The 20,752-nt window shown below is 34.7% G+C and overlaps 1 protein-coding gene across 2 annotated transcripts in view; it reads left to right on the top strand.

Annotated features, from left to right (window-relative positions):
* MDGA2 (MAM domain containing glycosylphosphatidylinositol anchor 2) overlaps positions 1-20,752 on the top strand; it is an 854,319-nt gene that overhangs the window by 360,716 nt on the left and 472,851 nt on the right. For both annotated transcript variants that reach the window (XM_010375832.2, XM_010375833.2), the window contains exon 2: positions 14,450-14,589. In XM_010375832.2, coding sequence (XP_010374134.1) covers positions 14,450-14,589 — 140 coding nt within the window. The remainder of the gene's footprint in view (positions 1-14,449; positions 14,590-20,752) is intronic.

The following is a 20,752-nucleotide window of genomic DNA, read 5'->3' as shown; positions in this document are numbered from 1 at the left end:
CTTACAGTGACACAATAAGTGAAAAAGGCAAACTTTTTAGAAGTTATAAATAGAGGTATTGGTTTTGCTTCAGGCAGATTTGGTAGGGCAAAGAAGAGGGTGAGCTTCTGAAGGCCAGAAACAAAATTTAAGACAAGTCAGAAGACTCTAAGTCCATAAAAAATGACCAGAAGTTCACAGAGAAAAATACAGTGGATCCAGATAGATAAGTGTTTCCTTTATCCATCTGGATTAAGAGAATCGGGGTAACTGTAAAGTAGAAGCCGAAAAAGTATTATAGTCAGGGAGGTAGAACTTAGCTCCAAAACTTAGAAATAAACTACAGAATCATTATATTAGCTCTGGGGGAAAAAATGTGTTCATTGTACAAAACAAAATTGAAAAATACAGAACCATATTAAGCAAAAAGCAAAGATATCAGAAAATTAACTGCTCCAAGACATCGTCATTATTAACATTCTAGTTAACATCCCTCTAGACAAGTATCTAGGTACACAGTATGCAATAGTACATACCTGGGGTCATACCATGCACATTATTCTTAGCAGTATATTATGGATTTCTTGTCATATCAATAAACTATACCATTTTTGTATTGGTCATATGGTAATCTATTTATGGATTTTTCACATTTTATTAATCCAATGCTTTATTGCTTGATATTTATAATTTTAGCAATCATTTAAAAAATAAAACCACTTTAATGATTATACTTGTTCATATCTTTTCTCTTTTGTAGGATTATCTCTGTTATCACTTTTTTTTGAGACAGAATCTTGCTGTCACCCAAGTTAGAGTGCAATGGTGCAATTATAGCTCACTGCTGCCTCTACTTCCTAGGCTCAAGGGACCCTCCCACCTAAGCCTCCCAAGTAGCTAGAGCTACAGGCTTATGCCACCAAGCCCAGCTATTTTTTTTTTCTTTTGTCGAGATGAGGTCCTGCTATGTTGTGCAGGGTGGCCTTATCCTCCTGCCTCAGCTTCCAAAAGTACTAGATTACAGGCATGAGCCACTGTGCCTGAACAATTACATTTTAAGAAAAAAAAATTGAGAACATCTTTTTAGAGAACTCCTATGTTTACAAACTATCTGTATATGTACTAAGTTTACACATAAATTAGAAAATATTAATGGTGTACACCTGCTGCCAGCACACTATGGGTGGGACATGGTTCCATTAAGCATTAATGATCACATCCTCATAAAATCTTTTGTGGAAGGTTAAATTATTAATCAACTTTACAGATACAGAAACAGAGGCACAGAAAGGTCAAACCATTTTCCCCAGTGTGACACAGTTAATGTCAGAGTGAGGATTTGAACCTGGACATCTGAGTTTAGAGCGCTTGCTGAAAACCACAGTGATTACTCAATCTCCATACACTCCACACTCTTCTCAAACTGTGTTTTTAAAAATCAAATGATGTCAATATTTTTTCCATTTGTAAAATGGAAATATTACAAATATTCCATTTGTAATATTTGGAGTTACAAATGTATGTTTTTCCATATATGCTGTTATTGACAGTTTTTCCCAATATAAATATTACAGTAGGCATACTTGTATATGTATCTTTTGGCAATTTGTCTTCTTACAGTAATTTTTTAGAGATGGGCCAAAAGTTAAGTATATTTCATATTTGGATCAACACTGACAAACTGCTTCCCCCCACAACTGTACTGACTTCATCCAGTAAGTATGGAGGCATATATTTCCTCACACTTACTCCAGCATTAGGAGTAACCAATTAATTATTTTACTTATTACATTTACTAATATCTCAGGCAAAAATAAATTACTGAATTATGTAAATTTCTTTAAAAATGCTTAGATAGAACAACATTGAACACGTATAGACCACTTGTTTTTGAAAGTACATTTTGAGTTGGGCATGGTGGCTCATGCCTGTAATCCCGGTATATGGGGAGGCAGAGGCAGGAGAGTTGCTTGAGCCCAAGTGTCTGAGACCATCCTGGGTAATAACAATGAAACCCTATCTCTACAAAAAAAAAAAAAAAAAAAAGCAAAAAAAAAGGAGAGGAAGAATACATTAGCCAGTCATGGCGGCTTGTGCCTATGTTCTCAGCTACTTGGGAGGCTGAGGCAGGAGGATTGCTTGAGCCTGGGAGGTTAAGTCTGCAGTGAGCCAAGATAGTGCCACTCCATTCCAGCCTGGGTGACAGAGCCAGACCCTATCTTATTTTAAAAAGTAAAATAAAAAGAAAGTACATTTTGAAAGGCACCAATCCGTGCATGTTACAACTTAGATCAGTTAAAGTCTAAATAGCTTATTTGGTTTGACATCTTAACAAAAACATGATCTCATCACTTCTCTGGGGTTAAAATAGAATAATTTCCAAGATAACATTTAAAATTAAAGTTGTGCAAATTTTGTTGTGAGAATCTAGGCAAAATAATTTTACATTTAGCAATGAGGGTGTATGACTGCAAGTAATGCTTAGTTACTTTTTATGTATTAATATTTCTTCATTAGTTTAAAAAATGCAGGTAAATATCATTAATTAGCAGTTTGTATTAGAGAAAATATATATATATATATATAATTAAATTAAAGTCTTGTGCATTTAAGTGTTGTGAGTCACCCATTTGATTTTCTACTATTATTAAGATTCTAAGGTTCTGTGATAGGCCAGGCATGGTGGCTCATGCCCGGAATTCTAGCACTTCAGGAGGCAGAGGTGGGAGGATCTTGTGAGACTAGGAGTTCAAGACCAGCCTGGGCAACATAGAAATACCCTATCTCTACAAAAAAAAAAAAAAAAAAACACTTTACAAATTAGCTGGGCATGGTGGTGTGACCTTGTAGTCCTAGCTACTCAGGAGGCTGGGATGGGAAGATCCTTTGAGCTCAGAAGGTTAGAGGTTACAGTGATTTGTGATGGTGCCACTGCCTTATAAAACAAAAAGGACTGTCATGACAATGCAAATTTCCTATATTGTTTATTTTATTAACAAACTCTAACATTATTAATGACAATTATGACAATTCTTAGAAGAGTGGTTATGAATTTACTCAGGAGAATGAAGTATATTCTCTTTACCACCGAGAGTAGAGTCTTGCTCTGTTGCAAGCTAAAATGGTACAAGTGCTTGTGAAGAGGCCAGAGCATGAGGCTCAGCCCTGGGAGCCTAAGGTTACAGGTAATCTGGAAGATGGCAGGTATAAGAAGATTCCTGGGAGTGCCATGCCACATTGCCACATATGTGAATCACTGAGATACATACTTATAGAGCCAATTTTGGCACTCCATCCTCAAATAAATAAAAATTGAATTGTTTGAGCAGAAATTTTGGATAATTCAGCTCCTATATATAAATCTATGAGATTGTCAAAGCCTAATATTTTAAAAATTAGGAGCTGAATTATAATATGTACTAATAATTGCTTATGTTTCACATTGTGTGGTTTAGACAAATGTTTTTACTTTAGATTCTCATGGCATCAATTAACTTAATAAGAGTATCTTTTTTATCGGAGTATAAATGATTTATAATTCTTTTTCTGTATTCTATTCTTCCTCCCCAAATCCCCAAAGACACAAAGGAATGTCTAGACTTTTAAAAATGGAAATGCAGCAGAGTAAAATGAAATTATAATATATATATTAAAAAACACAAAATATATTTCTAGCATAAAGCAGAATTGGCATCAAAACTAAGCTTTGACAATTCACAAACCTTCACTGGGGATATTAATTTTGTTCAAATGGAAATAAAAAACACATGATTTTCAGGGTTTGAGAGAGTACTACAGATCATCAAAAAATAACATGAATTACACAGGTGCTTGGTATTTACTAAGTTTGCAGTCAATGAGGGTATTGCCTCAGTGGAGTCTGAATCATTTCTACCTTGTGGTAACTGTTCTTCTGCCTTTTGTAGGAGGAGAAAAGAGCCAGACTTGGGGTATGTGCCATTATCTCACTGATCCCTCTCTCCTGGGATCCAAGATGTTTTTCTGACAAGCTAAGAAACTTGTCCTTGGGGCTAGTCACAGGCAGTGGCAGTCATTTCTCAGTGGAGAGAAACAGTGGGGACGTTGGCAGGCCAGATCCTGACAATTCTCTGCTTACTGTTGCTACTCGTGGAAAAGCAATTTGAAGTTTTCATTTTTGTCATATTTCATAGTAAATTTCTTTTGTTTTCTTGATGAGTTAGGCTGGAAGAAATAACGGCTGTCTCTAAATACCCAATTTATGCTTAAGGTTGGAGCACAATGCTAAGACTAATTTCATTTTGGTTAGTATTTTCTGGGGCTTTATGGATGTTTCCAAGAAAACTGAAGAGCCCTTAATTTTAGAGAAGGATTTAAGTATACATATCAGTCCAGAGAGATTAAAAAATGATGTCATTAGTACCTCTGCCTTTAGGAGTCGTGATCTCTTCAGGTGCTGTGATAATTTATAAGAGGCAAGGAAGATTTGGTTCAAAGAACCTTGATGAGTTCATTGACCACATGATATATGGCTTCTGACACTATTAACAGGATGCCATTTCACAAGTTTGATTTAAAGGGAAAGACCTGATCAAAGATTTTAAGGATTAAATGCCATCCTTTCCTGCAGTGTTATAATAGCTTCTCTCCCTCCTTTGCTATGTTCTTGTACAAATTTCAAAACTTTTAAGAAATAGTACCATAAAAGCAAGAGGTAAGTTCCCTTGTTTTTATTTCGGCTTTTTTGTTTGTTTGTTTTATAGTCTATGACCTAGTTGCCAAGATTTCTGGAATAGTTATGGGGTTTTTGGTCTAAAATTTACTGATTTGGTAAATGTCTAATTTAACCTTTAGTTGGAGACAATTCAGGATGTAGCATAGGATCCAATATTAAAAAGAACATATATATACACACATATATTATATATATATACATATATTATAGATACATATATATTATAGATACATATATATATATTATATACACATATATACATATATTATATATATACATTTATTATGTATACACACATTTATATTATATATATATATATAATATTGCATTCATACCAAAGAAGAGGAAAGCTTAGTTCCCTACAATATTTACCTTCAAGTTGGAGTATTCCACTTAGTTTATACAAGTCTTTTGAGCAACATATGAGATTAGTTAAATATTTGATGGACTTTCAGATGTCTTCCAGGTTCAGCTCAAATCTACTGGGAAGAACATAGTGAGGGACTTAGGGCGGGAATAGCCAGGTAGAGACAGGAAACATGGATGACCGATGGCTATGTGTGACTGTGTGACTGCCTAGACTTGATGGCCCATGGTTCTTCTCTGGCACACTTGTCAGAAGTTGTCAAATGCTGTATTTGAAAAGAATGTTATGAACCTTAGATTCAGTGAAACTTTATTTTTTCATCTCTAAAACATGCAAGGGTTTTTGAAGTTTTAGGCTTAGATGCTAATAGGCGACTCTTCTAGATGAATACAAATAAAGGTAATCCTGATGAAATCTGAAGCTGTAAATGTGAAAATCTTCATGAAATAACATTTTTATAATTGATAGTGCTTTGTTTTAAAAAATAGGACACATGTTGTTTTGTGGAAGATAATTCAGAATAATATTTTGCAATTTTGTATTCAATTCTTATGAAGTTAATACTTGTCAAACAGGATAGTTTTTACACAGAAAATATGATTGCTTTTTATCATTGTTTTACCATTAGAATTTGAATTACATAATTGCTTTTTTGTTTACCATTAAAATTTAGTGTACATTTACTGTAAGTTTAAAATTAAATTGTTATTGAATGTCATTGCTCTCTTTTGATGACAAACTTTCATCTCTCTTTCAAAATAGTGTACCATATACTGCACATAAACAAGTAATTTAACTTTAAATTTACAAATTAAATTAAAATTTAACTTAAATTAAAAGTTTAAAGTTTTTTCTTTAAATTCTTGGTTAACATCAACCTAAAAGATTATGTCAACTTTTATTATTTAGCAAACATTAATAATTGCCATCTAAAACCAGAGGCTTCTAAATTTAATTTAATTACCTTACTTTGGGCTTCGTACAGTCTCTTAGAGTGGTTCAGTTACTTTATAACAATGCTACCCAACAATGTACTAAGGAAATAATACAAAATATTAAAACCCTTTCATAATCAAGGCCTTTCAACTAAAGTCATATGAGAAACATATGATCTTCTCTTTATTGAATCCAGTATATCAAGAGGATCTTATTACTTTCACTTTACAACTCATCAAATTAAGGACAAAAAAATATTTACCTCTAGTGGACAGGAATACAATGTTAACCAAACATGGCGGTGGGAGGTTGGTAGAGGGAGTGGAGAAATAAGTTCACACTGATGTGGACATTGTAGTTAGTTTAAAATAACCAATGGAATCAAACAAATAAAATGATCTGTAGGCTGACTTAAAATAATCTATATGTTGTTTATGTATCAGAATATTTTTCTATTTGGGATTACATAAATGACAATTACAGAAAGATTTTAACTATTTTTTGAAGAAATTATTGAATAAATATACAAGTTGAACATTAGCTTATGTGCATGTTTGGATATGTGTTTATGTTCATGGGTGCAGGAAATATGGCAGTGGGATGAAACAACAGTCTTTATTGTGTTGTAGTATAGGGCAAGTATGTAATTTCAAAGATCTTTGTATCGAAGTAAAAGCAAGTAAGCTAAGGCTGAAGGAGAGGCCAATGATCATAATAATGACCAAAAAAAGAAACAGTGATTTACCAAAGTAGTCTTCTATTTTCCTGCCCTGTTCTTTTAGAAATACAAATGATAGGGCAGAGTCAGACTGCAGTGGACTGAGGAGGGCAAAGCACATGCCGAGGATGGCTGTGAACATGTGTCATTATTTCTAATCACTAGACAGTAAAGGAAAGACAAGAGGAGTCCTGTTGATAGGATGATAGGAGGATAAATGTTGCTGTTTTGTCTCTGTTTTTTTTTTTTTTTTTTTTTTTTAATGGGACACATTAAGCTTATTTATATGTTGTGGCATATTTAAATGCTGTGAGGATTAGCCTTGATTGTTTTACAGAAGAGATTAAACAGCTTTGAGAGATTCCTTCATATGTGGTCCTGAAGTTGACAGAGTTGAATTTGTAAAAAAATAAACTACCAGAAAGAGAGGGAAAAAAGAAAAGAAAGAAAGTGGGCTTTTAGAGCAATTTATTTTTGAAGAATGTGGAAGGATACTAGAAAATAATATTGTAGTGGCAAAAAGTTGCAGTTGTGCTAGAAGTATAAACATGATGAGTTGTTGTTTCTTATGATGAAAGTAATGATTCTTTGCAATCCTAAAATGCTGGTACAATATTGTTGAAATATTCAATTTTTCACTTCTCACTCCTTTTTACATATGAGTAAGCCTAAATAGCAGTTTTACTATTTGCTTCGAGCTTGATTTGACCTACTAAGATCTTTTTCCTCAGTCAAACCACACATCATTCATCCTTTGACTTCAATTCTCTGCAGCCATAGCTCAGTCAAAATTCACTAATGCTGCCTTAATTCCCAAAGGCAATGACCTTTTGTCTGTGCTGCTCTTAACTGACAACTCCGTGGTAAGTAATATTTTTGGACAGTCCACTGTGATCGGCTGTCTACTCATGTAACTTAAAAAGCACCTCATTTTCTTTGTTCTCCTTCTACCTCTCTGACTTTATAATCACACTAAGTCTCTTTCTTTAGCTTCTCTAGTTAAGAATACACATTTATCATGGTTCTATCATGACTTATTCTCACTCTACATGCTCTCCTGTAGAACTCTCCTGTATTCTATGTAGCCATCAACTACCATTGATTGAAAGCTCTCAAACTTAATGTCCAGCAACAACTTGTCAACTATTGGTGAACTCACCACAGCATCCAAAACTGAATTATTCACCTTCTTCTTCAAATCTTTGTATTTTTTTCCTGTTTTTTTTTTTTTTTTGTTTGTTTTTGTTTTTGTTTTTTTTTGAGACAGAGTCTCTCTCTGTCACCTAGGCTGGAGTGCAGTGACACGATCTCAGATCTTATGTCACTGCAACCTCTGCCTCCTGGGTTCACGTGATTCTCCTGCCTCTGCTTCCAAAGTAGCTGGGACTACAGGCGCCCACCACCATGCCTGGCTAATTTTTGTATTTCCAGTAGAGACTGGGTTTCACCGTGTTGGCCAGGCTGGTCTCAATCTCCTGACCTCAGGTGATCTGCCTACCTCAGCCTCCTAAAGTCCTGGGATTACAGGCATGAGCCACCGCAGCTGGCCCTGTTGAATTTTTTGATGATAAAACATGTAACTAGGCTAATGAGGAAGATGTTAGGCAATGGAGTTGTCAACAACAGGAGTAATTATGGACTAGGACTGTATGTACAAAAAATATATAAAAATCAGTTTAGAATACCATTGTGAAAAAGGGAGGTGGGGAAGATCTCATGTAATATCTTAAACCAGAAACTCAGGTTAGGAAAGAAAAGAAGAATGGAAGCCACCATATCCTGGAAGTACTATACATGTGCTACATTGAACATTTTGAAATAAACAGAAGAAACCAACCATTGACCATGCTGATTAGCTAAATGTAACATGTTGTATAAAACTGAGAAGTGTTTTATGAAAGCATATGATCACTTAAGCCAATAGAAAGCTGGGAGGAAAGTTTGATTATTGTTATGTTTTCTTTACAAACAAAACTGAATGACAGTTACGAGAATGGTGTAAGTAATACATAGTGACTCTTTGGCCATGTGGCAACAGTAAGGTATAGGCTGTCTCTCTGACTCTGTCTATCTGCCTCTCTCTCTCTCCCTCTTTCTCTGTCTCTGTCTCTCTATCTCTATGTGTCTGTCTTCAGAAAATCTATAGTACATGAGTAATGCTGGCACAGCATGGTTTACTGAGCTGTTCACTAGAGCTTCTAGGATAGGGACCAGTGACCATCTTTCTCCCCACACTGCTTAAATAAACAGATCTGTGACCTTAACCAAGAACATACGTTACACTGATCTAGTGTAGAAGAGTAGCAACATGCTGGTGGCAACTTGAATTCCCACAGAATAGCTGCATGAGGGATTTGAGGGATTTAACTAAAGAACCAGGCTGTTACTTGAAGCTCTTAGAGGAGAGAAAGCTCCTAGTACCAAAACCATAAATGTCTGATAGCAGCACGTTTTTCAGGAACCATCCTCATTACTGAAAAAAGTTTCTTCATCAAAAATGTTTCTCATCTAAGCCCTCATGCCAACAACCCTCCACCCCCCATGAATTGGGCTCAGAGCCCCTCATCTCAAGCTTCCCTCAACTGTAGGTAATGTGAGTTCCATGGCGATCAAAATAAAATAAAAATAAAAATAATTAAATAAATAATAAAATTTATTTTATTAAATATCCTATTTAATATCTTATTAAAATAAAAAAAAAATGTCATCTTTCACCTAGTCAGGGTATAAACTTCTTCCCTTACCTGCAGATTCAGTTAATTGTCATGTCCTATCTAGCAAGACCTCTAAAATGTGTCTCTCCTCTGATATCCATTCCCAGGCCTCTCCAGTGTCTCTCTTGTGTCTGAGACATAATGGCAAGCTGATAAGGCTGTACAGTGTCAAGGTATGAAGTAAATGGTAAACTACAGGGAACACATTTTTTACATGGTTATTTCAGAAACACAGTAGACACTGGCATATTACAAAGGCATATTTCAGATTTGCCTTTGAATACACTGTTTTCTGTCTCTGAAATCTCCTTCCTCTTTTGCTCCCAAGAGCATCTCTCCAAACTTAGGTTAAATATCACTGACTTTGCGAAACTTGTTAGACTTCCCTAGGCAGATTTAGCTATCCTCTGCTTTGTCTTTGTTTAGTACTTTTCATTTTCTTCTGTTAGAGTATCTATCCTGTTCAACTATCATATAATTTTAAATAATTTAGACAAACCCAGTAGGCTGTAAGCCTTTAGCAGGTGCAGCTCATGGCATTAATCATCATATCCCCAGCACATAGTCTCATGCCTACCATAGCAGTTGCTCAATAAATATATGCTTGAAAGTCTATATATGAGATGAAAGGATTAAAATGCCCCTGGTTGTTGCCATTGTAGAATAATTTATTTGTACTCTTTCTCCAGAGTGAATTTGGTTTAACTTTCAAAAGTATATTCTAACAAGATAAAAGAATGTCTCTCTTTTGCCCTTTTAGGCGACCTCTTCAACCCAAAGCCAAAATGTCCTCAGATTAAGACACTTGATATGATTAGTGTTAGGAAAGATTTTACATAATGAGATTTGGTTTACTTCAAGAAAATTTGGATGAATATGAGTCTCATGCAATATTTTAACATTGTAATTCATTGCTGACTCTACAGGGCAAAGGAGATCATAACCTTTAGTCCAATTTAAGGATGATGAATTGAGGTTTTTTACCAACAAGGCAGAGGATCAGAAATGTCTTGCTTCAGGTATAAAACTGCAAATTGCATCTATATTTAAAGTAGCAAATGCATTGCCATAATAGTTGATATTTTGCTAAAGTAAGAAGTTGATGTCATTATAGTGATAGTTGCTAAAATAGAAACTAAAACTCAATTAGTTAATAAATACCTCCTCTGTGCTGTGAATTACATGATATGGGGATGATGCCAAAAATGATGCTCAGTCTGGCACTGAGATGCTTACTATCGTGTTTGAGTGTTAAGAGAAAGGAAAATCACAAAGCAATAAGCACATACCTACTGGAATAAAAGAGAAGATAGTCATTGATAAGTAATCCAAGAAGGTATCAGGAACATGGGTCCAATTATTGGTGTGGGAATCTTAAATGGGAGAACATTATAAGAAAAGACTCTTAAAATCAGGGTTCTTTGCGTTCTCCCTGAGGATAGCCTGATATTACAGAGAAATGGGACTTCTAGTTGGATGGTAAGCATGAGGACCCTTGACAGAGGGCCTAAATGCACCCATGTGCAGTGATTAGGACTCTATGAAATGTCATAGGGAGATACTGTAGGATTTTAAGCAGAGAAACAACATAATGTAAATAGAAATTTCACAATACTACTTTGATCATTGTGAGATGTCATGGATTTGGCGGGTACTGGAGGTAGGATGATGAACTGGGGCAACAGTCTATTGTTAAGTTTGGTTAAGTTTGGAGCAGTTCTGCTACTTATATTCTTAATCTAGTTTATGGTGCTCTAACTGCTTTATTAATAATTTCTCAGTTGTTTTTTATACCCCTAGCCTGGTCTAGGTCTGGGTCTAGTTTGGGAGTTATTTAGAACACGAATTTAACTATGACAGACATAGTTTAAATAGAGAGCATCAAATAGTGAAAAGAACAATAGGCCAGTGGCTTTGGTCTCATTTAGCCACAACTAGCCACAGGATTGTGACATCATTTGATGTCCTCAGACTTTTCTTTCCTAATCGGGAAATAAGAGCACTGACCTATATGAACTCTAAGGTCCTTTCAAGTGAGCTTTGTGCAAACAAAAGAACTAAGGGAAGCTTCTAAAATACTCTCCTTATCATTGAGCAGCTAAAATATTTTATTTTATATTTTTTATGAATATTTCAATGAATACTAAGAGGAAGACAACTTCCACACTTAAAATTTGGTGAAATATTCCACCCTCCTACAGGAGAGGAGGTAGGTTCATGATGACTGCAGTATGCAGGCAATTACCTTTTCCAAGAATGTGTTATAATATAGAAGAAAATAGCAGAAAATTAACCCTTATAAATGCCACAGTGTGCTTACTGTATAATTTAAGTGGTTTAAATAAAGCTACTTATTTGCATAATGATGTTTTTGAAAGATATACCTTAAAATAACAATACTAAGCATTGATTTGAAATTAAAACAAAAATAACAAGTATAAATTAGGCTGGAAAAGATGTCATGTCACTATATAATTAGGTATATTAATAAACATGTGGGCTATAACATATGAAGCTAAATTTAGCATGAAAATATATTTTAAAATAATGGATCTGTATTTTCTATTGAAAATTTATTTTATTTTGTTTTGCAAACATTTATAGATTTTCATCAGTTTGTTAACCTCTATAATATGGATATGACCATATTAGACAGATGTCTAAATATAAGTACCTCACTAGTATTACTTATCTAAATTGAAGTCCAAATTTGATCACTGTCTGAAATGATTTGTGGGAAATGTGGTGTGAAACATATCAGAGCACTAAGAGAAACACCAAAGATAAGGATTTCTAATGTCATAAAACCAAAGAAATTATTACAATGTCTAGACAGAGTCCAGAGACATGATGGAAAATTTTTAATAAATTGGTTTCATAGACCAAACTGGACATTTGACTTAAGCATTGTTTAATTTTTCAAATCAGTGAAATGATGCATAGCAGAAAGTTTAGTTACTTTAAAAAGACAAAGGAAAAGGATATTTTATTCCTTGGGGTATTTTTCTTTAGCTAACAAATATAATACCCAGAACCTAGTCTATGTAGCTCTGTCATTGTAGCTGTCTGGGTGTTTGGTAAAAATGCAGATTCCTGGGGTTTCTTGCAGATATATCGGGTCTCTGAACACCTTTGAAATTTGTATTTTTAACAAGTTCTTGAGGGGCGTTTATTATGCATATTTAATGTCAAGGCCACTTTTCTAGAAGTACTCTTTTGTTCTTATCCTATTATTGAAAACATTTACCTGTCATTTTGATTATGCATATTGGAAACAGGGTTCTGAGTTTCAAGGTTGAGTAACAGGATTATGCTTTGGTATCTATAAAGAGCTGGACATAGCCAGTTGTTTTATTAATCATAAGTGGGCTTTTCCATCTTCCAGTTTCTGCCTGAAATTGAAAAAGATAATGAAATACGCCCATTGTCAGTTATTAAGCTCTGTGGGTAGACTGTGCATTTACGTTATATAAAACAAAATAGTACATATTGAAAACTATTCTATTTTACTTTCAGAACACAGATTTTCCCAGAATGCAGTTTTTCATGAGTTGGCCTTATAATCTGTTTTTCTTCCATAGAATCACCAAATTTATTTTCAAATTCTATAAGATTCATCGTCTTTAATGTTAGACAAAACATTCCTAATATGCTGGTACTGGCATTAATTTTTAAGTAATCACAACCTCTGCTAGTAATACTACTGTTTAGGTCGAAATATCTATCAGGAAATTCTTGAGATCACTGTCATTTATATGTAGATATAACCTTTCCACTTCCCTTTAACTGAAATAATCATTCTCTTTCACTCCAAAATGTATTACAAACAAAAATGCTGAGTTCACAAAAGGAGATGATCTCCAATTTGAAGCTAGTAGCTGTCAATAATTTACTTGATGGCAAGCACCATATCTTATTAGCTAAGTACTTCTCATGACCCATAGAAAGTTTCCATGTAGTTGTTCCCAATGATATGTAAGTCAAGGAGTGTTAGTTAAATTTTATTGGCCCCTTGGCACTGAAGTAGGAGAAAATTATATTTTGGCCGGGCGCGGTGGCTCAAGCCTGTAATCCCAGCACTTTGGGAGGCCGAGACGGGCGGATCACGAGGTCAGGAGATCGAGACCATCCTGGCTAACACGGTGAAACCCCGTCTCTACTAAAAAATACAAAAATCTAGCCGGGCGAGGTGGCGGGCGAGGTGGCGGGCGCCTGTAGTCCCAGCCACTCGGGAGGCTGAGGCAGATGAATGGCGTAAACCTGGGAGGCGGAGCTTGCAGTGAGCTGAGATCCGGCCACTGCACTCCAGCCTGGGCGACAGAGCGAGACTCCTTCACAAAAAAAAAAAAAAAAAGAAAGAAATTTGGGCAGCTTTATGCTAATGAAATTTCTTTTGAATCAGAATTTTAGACTCAGGCAACAATGGTATATTGTCTTCTTCCATGGCTTAATCAAGAATCATACTTTGTTTACATCAATACAGATGTCTATAAGTATGGTAAATTAAGTTGGTTTTCACTTCCTGAAAACCAAATCATCTTATTCGTGAGCTTCTTAACTTGCGCGCTACATGGCTTAAATAATTAATAGACAAATGTCAATGTCTTCAATTCAAATTCCCTTTTCTCTTCCAATTGTCTTCTTTCTTTTGCACTACATATTTTTGGTGCAATATTCCTTATTATATTAAAGTTTGATTGAACTCAGAAAGGAAGGGACCTTCTCACATTTTAACAATCAAGTTTTATCATGTTGTCTTGTATTGATGGTGATTTCCTGAGGCACCAGTGTTCTTCCACCACCTTGTTCCCCTGGAAATGTGTTGGTCACTGTTAGATATATTTGAAAATTTCTTCCAGTAAAATCTTTAATGCCTTGGGGAGGTGTTAAGACTGATAAATCTGACTAATCTGACTATGGTGAAGTCTAATAAGAATTGCTTTTATAGTCAAGATGGTTCATGAGCAGATCACTTACTTACCTTTTCATGTATCTTGTCTCTCTTCTTCCTGACTTGACAGCTCCTCCCACGGTTCGTATTGTGCACTCAGGCTTGGCCTGTAACATTGAAGAGGAGCGCTACTCTGAAAGGGTCTACACTATCCGTGAAGGAGAAACCCTAGAATTGACTTGTCTAGTCACAGGACATCCACGTCCACAGGTGAGTCCCGAACTGTGACACTGGAGAAAACACTCTCTGACTTTTCTTGGAAATCAAAAAGTGTATATTTTAGAATATTTAGCTAAAACTGTGTGTGTGGGAGTGTGTGTTTGTAACTCAAGTGCAAGTATATGTGCAATGCAGGACAAGAGTGTAGATTTCAGAACATTCAAACTTGAGCTATTTTTGTGTATAAGATGAAAAAAGAAATTTTTGTTTTGGTATTATGGGAAATGTAGAAGACACTTCTAAGGAAGCTGTTAAACAGACAACTACAAAAATATCTCAGTAGGATAACAATTCATATGGCAATGAGTTTATTTTAAAACGTGGAACATGATTTCATGATGACATAATTGCAACCAAGAGGTATTTGTTCTGAAGAATGTGAAGCATGAGGTCACATGTACTTTTCTTACTCCTAGTCATTTTATTCATAGAAAACCTTGAAAAACAAACAGTTGCAGATACTGGATGCACTCAGGCCTTCAGAATCATCAGCTACACCTTTCTTAAGCTACTTTTATAGAAGCAATAAAAATGGAGACTTTTAAAGGGCACTATAATTACAACAATATCTAAAGGCAAAGCTCAGGCGTGGTGGCTCATGCTTACAACCTCAGCACTTTGTGAGGCTGAGGCAAGAGGATCACTTGAGGCCAGAAGCTGGTGACCAGCCTGGGCAACATAGGGAGAATGTATCTCTATAAAAAAAAAAAAAAAAAAAAAAAAAAAAAAATTAGCTGGACCTGGTGGTGCACACCCGTAGTCTCAGCTACTCTAGAGGCTGACGTGGAAGGATCACTTAAGCCCAGGAGGTCAAGGCTGTAGGTTGTCATGACAGTACCACCACACTCTTGTCTGGGCAACAGAGAGAAACACTGTCTCAAACAACAATCAAAAAAAAAAAAAAAAAAAAAAAAAGAGAGAGAGAACAAAAGATTTGTAAGAACAAAATAGTTAGATAGAAGATAATACGTTTAGGATAGGATATATATATACACACACACACACACATATATGATGCAGGCATATAATTTAGATGCAGAATATTGAGGATATTTTACTCAAGTATTGATCATTCTTATTGTCAATAACCTTACTAACTCAAAATTCACGTTTGTAATCAACACAAGCACTATGGTAGGAAAAGTAGTCTCATTTAGAAGACAAAGTTACATTGTTTTAAGTATTTGTGTTACAGGAAAAAAAAAATCCAGCTAACAAAGCTACAGAGGGAAAAGTGAAGAGTAATGTGGAAATTTTATGAGCTCACCATTTTAACCCTGTTTTTAACTTCTGCCATTCTTGACTCTTACTGACAGATTCTTAACTCAAGGATCTTTGTATTTACCATTTTGACTCTGAAATGTTAAAAATAGGCATATAAAGCATCACAGAATGAAGCATTAAATAGATAAGACCATGGCTAAAACAGAAATGGTAAAATATGCTTAATAAAACTCATGCTGTTGGTGAAATGAAAAAGATCAAAAGTAGTCTAGAAAGAATAATTATTAAAAATGTTAAAAAAGGAAAACTCATGATAACTAAAATTTCAAATTACAACATTTGCTATTAAATGAAAATGGATTAAAGAATACAATTGTCTTAATGAAATTTAGATAAACACAATTTGAGCCAGGATAATTACGCTTGATAGAAAAAACATGATTCCAAAAGACAACATACAAGGACAGACTGATGACTGATAATTGTTCAAATTTGAAACAAGGAAATGGATATGTGAAGCATTTTCATTTTAAAATTTATACAGAAAACAATGTCCAGTTAAAATAATGCTACCAAAAATTTAAACAATGATAGACTTAACTCAAGATAATATTAACTCAAAGAAAATAAGGTGTTGTTATAATTTGATTATATGTTTTGTTTTGTAGACATGGAATAGAAATTTCAGAGTCAAAAGTTGGGATCTAAACAGGAGGGTCCAAGCATATTTAAAAGAAGCCGTGAACAGCTTTATGAGAAGCGATTTATGGCAATAGAAGATTCATTGAGGCTCCCATTGGTCCCTCACTGAGTGTACTAAATTTACACCTTCTGAACTCCAAATTATATTTAAAAAAACAACTTCTTATCTCTGTTTCTAACACACCCTAGGTGTTGCTCTGCTGCCTCTCTCTCCATCCTCCTGTCCCTTTAATATTGGAAATTTCCCATTTTCTCCATACATTTTCCCCTTTTATCATTCACAATCAGGAGTACAATCTTTGACCTCAAGACAAACCAGATTAAGTTCTGAAACAAAGAAGTAGATCATTCATTTTTTTTTTTTCCCCCTAAGCAGTTCCATTTTTTGGAAGCATTTCAATGTGTTTTGATCCTAAGAAAAATGTATTGTTTTGGTATCAGTACTTTTTTATTCCTAGAATTAATTAAGGTGTTTGCAGGTGAATCAGTTTCAGCTTATATTGCCAGTCGAAAAATTAACTGGGCCTCTTCATTGTCAACAAACTGTATAAGGAAGGCTGACAGAACAGCTGGGGCTTGGCATTCCGGCCAAAGTCTAAAGGGCATGCTGTTGGCAGCTGGTTCTGAGGATGATTTTTGTTGGCTGATATCGGAAAGCTGGAATGACTTTCTTGCTTGTCTAATCTGAGTATGATAGTTGGAAATGCAGTGAAAGAGAGAGGTTCCTCATTCACTCATCAGCAGATTTCTTAATCTGCTACCTATTCTTGTAGCAGTAAGAGTCATAAAGATTGTTTATTTCCAAAAGTATTGTACAGAGCATTTTTTCTAGCCTCTTTAGTTTTTTATGGTATGTTGTTTCGTGATAGGTAGTGGCCTGAAGGTATTGATGTATCCAGAGAAAATAAAACAAGTGAAGGAGAGGTCAGTACGATGCAATACTTGAGAGCATGATGCTGGAACCAGACTGTGTGGATGTAACTCTGGCTCCACCAGGACTAACAGTGTGACCTTGGAAAAGTTCCGTAATCTCCCAGCTTTCTTTGCCTCAGTTTTCTTTTTTATATTTCGGGGATGATAATAACTATCTTGTATCATAGAATCCTTTCCAGAGTTAAATTTATATTATGGATATATATACACACATATATTCTGTGTGTGTATATATACACATATACATATACACACACACACACACACATACATACAAATACAACTATACTTTCTTGGTACATAAGCATTGTGTCAGCATGTAATGGAAACATATGTTAGCTTTATTATTTTTCAGTAATTTAGGAGCATCAACTCTAAGATCTATATTTGGATATGTAGGTATGAAAATAAGTAGGTTTTAAAAATGGTTTTAGCATTCCTATATCCTGCTTTAAATTAGATGCATTTAAATCCATTTCAGTATTTTTTTTGTGTGTTATTGCTCTGCACAGCCTATACATCTCTGTTAATTAGCCTTTTTAGCTTGCAAGGAATAGAACTATGTTCAGACTACCTCGTTTAATGAGGGTTTATTATGAAGATACATGAAGAAGTAAGAAAGAAAGAAAGAGTTTAACAGTAAATCTAATAATCTAGTACAAACTCTAGATGTCTGCAGCTTCAGAATTCAGCTACCCTTTCTTCCCCTCTCTGCATCCTTTTCCTTCCCTTCCCTTCCCTTCCCTTGCCTGCCCTGCCCTCCCCTCCCCTCCTTTCCCTTCCTTTCTCCTTTCTCAAAATTATCACATCAATAATTGAAATACATTATAAATATAGTCTTCTTGTAAATGACTTAAACAGTAGGATATTTAACATAAATGTTTCTCTTCTTCCCACCTGACCTGCTTCCCAGAAGTAATAGTTTAGCATATCACCTTTCAGTTCTTGTTCAATGCATTTCCTTAAAAATAATTACTTATGTTCATGTTCCATTTTCAATTTTTAATAAATAAGATAATGAAAAGTATTATCATATGACTAGAATTTTTCACTTGGCCATGTGTCCAAAACACCAAGTATGGGTCTAGCCTGGTAGTTCTTAATGTGTGGTTTCTGGAGATAATTGATTAAAAATGAAAATTCCAGATCCCTTCACATTAGAAATCCCTGCTTTGGGGCCAGCAATTCATGTTTTAGCAAGCCCTCCCCAAGTGAATCTGATGTACGCTAAAATTTGAACCAGTGACTTGGGTCACTGTCTTTGCTCAGGCTGAATAGTTCTTTGTATGGGTGCACTGAATTTTGCTGTGAGTACTCTCAAATGTGTATAATTGCTGCTGTGTTGTTCATCATGGAATTACTTACAGATGGTCACTGTTATAAACAATCCAATGAATACTTGTAGGGTATACGTTTGTGTTGCCTGTATGTACATCTTTGTGAAATGTATGGTAGCATTGCTGTATCTTAGATTCCCTCCTCAAAATGGAATTATTTAACCAAAGTTGAAAGGGACCCTTACTTGCTTTCTCAATGGGAGTGTTTTTTTTTTTTTTTTTTTTTTTTTTTTTGTCAATTTGATGCAAGAAAGTAAATCACACTTAATTGCAATTTAAATTTGCATTTTAAATCACTAGCCAATTTGAACATTTTCCCACATGTTTATCAGTCATTTGTACATCTCTGTTTACTGGTTGCTGTTATCTTCTCTTTTCTTGCTAGTTTTCTCTTTCTTGTAGACTTGTGAAGACAAATATACTACATAAATAAATTTAATTGCTGATAAACATGTTGCCAATTGCACCTCCCAGGGTGTTACTTGTGTTTTAAGATTGTTTATGATACTTTTGTGCTCAGGTTTTTGTTTTGAAAAGAGGAATCATTTTGGCTTATGAGTTTTGTAGCTACTTTAGCAAGATCTCCTTATATCCATTTAAGATTTGTTTTTCTGACAGCTTATAGTCGTTTATGTATTTGACAATTTAATCATCAGGAAATCATTTTGTCCTTAGTATGAAATGTTAGTTTAGTGTGCTCTCTGTCTCCTTCTTCTCTCTTTTTCCCTCTTGCCCTTATACAAATAGGATGGTCAATATTCCACTGGACAGCTTCAAAATGCTCTTTTTAGCATTAACAAAATTAAATTAGTCTACACCTTTCTGTTACACTTTTCTGTACCAATTCCATTCCATTTTACCTTCTACAGCTTTACTATATATGTAAAAAATATAAATAATATATAAATATATGTTATATATAAAATATATTATTTAATATATAATATATTAAATAATATATAAAATATAACATAATATTCAATGCATATTATATAATATATAAAATATAACATAATATTTAATATATTATATAATATATAATTTTATGTATACTACATGATAAAATAGATATAATTTATATAATAAAATTAATATAATTAATAAAATATATACATATATACGTGTGTGTGTGTGTGTGTGTGTGTGTGTGTGTGTATTTAGACAGCGGCTCACTCTGTCGCTCAGGCTGGAGTGCAGTGGCACAATCTCGGCTAACTGCAACCTCCGCCTCTCGGGTTCAAGCGGTTCTCCTGTCTCAGTGTACTGAGTAGTTGGGATTACAGGCACACACCACTACCCCTGGCTAATTTTTGTGTTTTTAATAGACACGGGGTTTCCCCATGTTGGCCAGGTTGGTCTCAAAACTCCTGATCTCAGGTGATCCACGCCTCAGCCTCCCAAAGTGCTAGGATTACAGTTGTGAGCTACTGCGCCTGGCCTATAATCTCTTTTGATATATAAACAAGCAGGTCATTCCTTTATAGTTGTTTTAAAATATTTCCTCCGTTGACCTCAAACACTTTTTATCTACCCTATGAATTAGAAAATATGATTTTCATGTTCTCCACCCAAATAAATGTTGAGATTTTAGTTACATTGCATTATTCTTGCAATGAGGTCATATGTAGAAAGCATGACCGGCTTTTAAAAGGAAGTTCTCAGTAGGAATACTGAACATTTGAACTTTTAATATTTCAGACTTCTCAAATAACAATACAGTTTAATTGTAACCAGTATAATGTGTGCGTCTTTGAATTTCTTTTAATAACAAACATAGGTATGCCTGTTTGCAAGGTTGGAAGATACTGACCTTCTCCTTTCAAAACAAAACAAAGAAAAAAATGTGCATCAATCAAAGCAGCCCTGCTTTTCTTCTTTTTATATGCTGACTTTCTGGGTAGGATTTCATTTGAATAATACTTTTCATCACTAAAATATTTTTGAAAGCCACTCTTTAA

Source organism: Rhinopithecus roxellana, chromosome 5 (assembly GCF_007565055.1).
Source record: "Rhinopithecus roxellana isolate Shanxi Qingling chromosome 5, ASM756505v1, whole genome shotgun sequence".
Lineage (NCBI taxonomy): Eukaryota > Metazoa > Chordata > Mammalia > Primates > Cercopithecidae > Rhinopithecus > Rhinopithecus roxellana.
Note: the sequence above shows the minus strand (reverse complement) of the source record. Positions and strands in the feature narration are given on the sequence as shown.